A 2,088-nucleotide genomic window follows, 5' to 3' on the forward strand; every position below is an offset into this window, starting at 1 on the left:
GCGGGTCTGGCCTAGGGAGAATTTTAAATAGGGACAATTTTAATTAGAATTTTAAGGGTAACACAGCGGTAAATATTTGTTTTTAATTGGTTTTTATTGGGGATAGTGTTTGTATCGTTTTAATATGCTGTAAGCCGCCCTGAGTCCTGTTGGGAGAAGGGCGGCATATAAGTTTAATAAAATAAATAAATAAATAAATAAATAAAATAAATAAAATAAACTCTGGGCAATTTACAGATTATAAGACTAATAGAAATATAATTAAAATACATTAAAACTGTACAGATTAAAAAATTTAAACTATATAAAAAAAAAGAACTAAGAGACGGGTGGCATAGGATGAGGTCTTCTTATCCCACCAACTACCTCCAGTGGTGAGCGCCCCCCTTGGGGCCCCAAGCCAACTGGCAATCTAAGTTTTAATACCCTTCCGGGGGCCACAGCAGAAAAGGCTCTTCTCCTTGATCCTGCCTGCCAGAATTCTTAGCACAGGGGTCCCCAACCCCCGGTCCGTGGACCAATACTGAGCCGCGGCATGCCAGCAACCGGTCCACACAAACAAGCAAAGCCCCATCCGTGGGATGCAGGCAGTACATAAAACCACGCCCCTCCGGTCCGCGAAAAACCTCTCTCCATGTAACCAGTCCCTGGTGCCCAAAAGGGTGGGGACCTCTGCCTTAGCAGATGGGATCTGTAGCAGCTCTCTTCCGCTGGCGCATGTGGGGTGGGATTGTTCCATTGGGGAGAGACGGCTCCTCAGATACCCTGGGCCCATGCCATATAGGACTAATCTAAAAAAGTAATTCTGAACCTGATTTCTCTGAACATCTGTCTCTCACTGGATTTGCCTTGAATGAATCAGTAAGTTGAAATGAAATGAAACAGGCTGTATCTCAGAATTCTTTTATGTCTCTGCTAACGTTATCTTTGCCTTTCTCCTGAACATGTAATTTGGTGAAGAGGACCTGCCCACAGGCTGACGAAAAATAATTCCTTAGTTTGGTGTTATCCTAAATACGTTGGACCTCAGCTCCCAGAGGTCCTTCTAAACATATGGACCCCTCTATGCTTGGGAGGGTGGGGTGAAGTGGAGGGTGGGGTTCAAAGTATTGTTTTCAGCTCTTCCTTTTCTTCTACAGATCTCCAGGACAAATTGAGTAAAAAGGACAAAGAGGTATCATCGCTTGTCTCCCAGACGGATACTCTAAGGGCCCAAGTAAGTGGTAAGTCTCATTGGGCTGGTGTTGGTCAATATGGAACTCTTTTGGTGGAACCACAACATTTTTGCGAATCTGCATCTGAAAGATTATGCAGTGTCAAAATTGCATTCCCTCAGAATAGAGATGATCTGATAAGAAAGAACACTAATAAAGAATTTTCCTTACATGTAGAAAACAAGCAAATGGGTTGGAAAGGAAGGGTAGACTAGGCTAAAATGTCAGTTCCATAGGTTCAACAATTTTTATGTTTTGGGACAGAGGAGGGAATTTGTAATGAGTGGCCCTTTTAATTGGTAGAGCTGAAAAATTCACCACCCCCACCCCCACTTAAGATGACTGTTTGTGGCCAAATTTAGGTGATCCTGTGCCTCTATTGTTAGAGACACAATCTGTTTTGCACCAATTCTTGACAACTTATTTGCCTCTGATCTGTTGGCTATGGTGGCTAGAGTTGATGAGAGTTGTACTTCAACAACATCTAGGAGGTCTCAAATTCCCCACCCCAGATGTATCATCCCAACCTGGTATACAAACATCTTCCTCTTCTTGCCTTGCCAAAGACTTCAGTTTGGTTTATTCTGTTTTTTCCCCCCATCTTCTCTCTCTGTCTGATTGCCAGCACTGGAAAATAGATGCAAGAGCACTGACAAGAAGGCGGATTCTGTGTTAAAAGAAAAAAAAAGGCTGGAAGCAGATCTGGAAACAATGTCAAGAAAAACCCACGATGCTTCTGGTCAGCTGGTTCTGATCAGCCAGGAGCTATTAAAAAAAGAAAGGTCAGTCTTCGCTCCACCCAGAGAAAGTATGACACATTTAGAGCATTAGGGACCTCAGTTATGATTTCACAGTTCTATAATAGAATCTAGAA

At 42.8% G+C, this 2,088-nt stretch overlaps 1 protein-coding gene across 1 annotated transcript in view; it reads left to right on the forward strand.

Annotated features, from left to right (window-relative positions):
• Nucleotides 1–2,022, forward strand: part of LOC107300328 (CAP-Gly domain-containing linker protein 2-like) — a gene marked incomplete at both ends in the record, with an annotated part of 17,297 nt that extends 15,275 nt beyond the window's left edge. The window contains 2 exons of the mRNA XM_015829661.1: nucleotides 1,140–1,223; nucleotides 1,840–2,022. Coding sequence (XP_015685147.1) covers nucleotides 1,140–1,223; nucleotides 1,840–2,022 — 267 coding nt within the window. The remainder of the gene's footprint in view (nucleotides 1–1,139; nucleotides 1,224–1,839) is intronic.
• Nucleotides 2,023–2,088: the final 66 nt, after the last annotated feature.

The sequence above is a fragment of the Protobothrops mucrosquamatus genome, unplaced genomic scaffold (genome assembly GCF_001527695.2).
Source record: "Protobothrops mucrosquamatus isolate PMUCROS unplaced genomic scaffold, P.Mucros_1.0 scaffold6686, whole genome shotgun sequence".
Taxonomy (NCBI): domain Eukaryota; kingdom Metazoa; phylum Chordata; class Lepidosauria; order Squamata; family Viperidae; genus Protobothrops; species Protobothrops mucrosquamatus.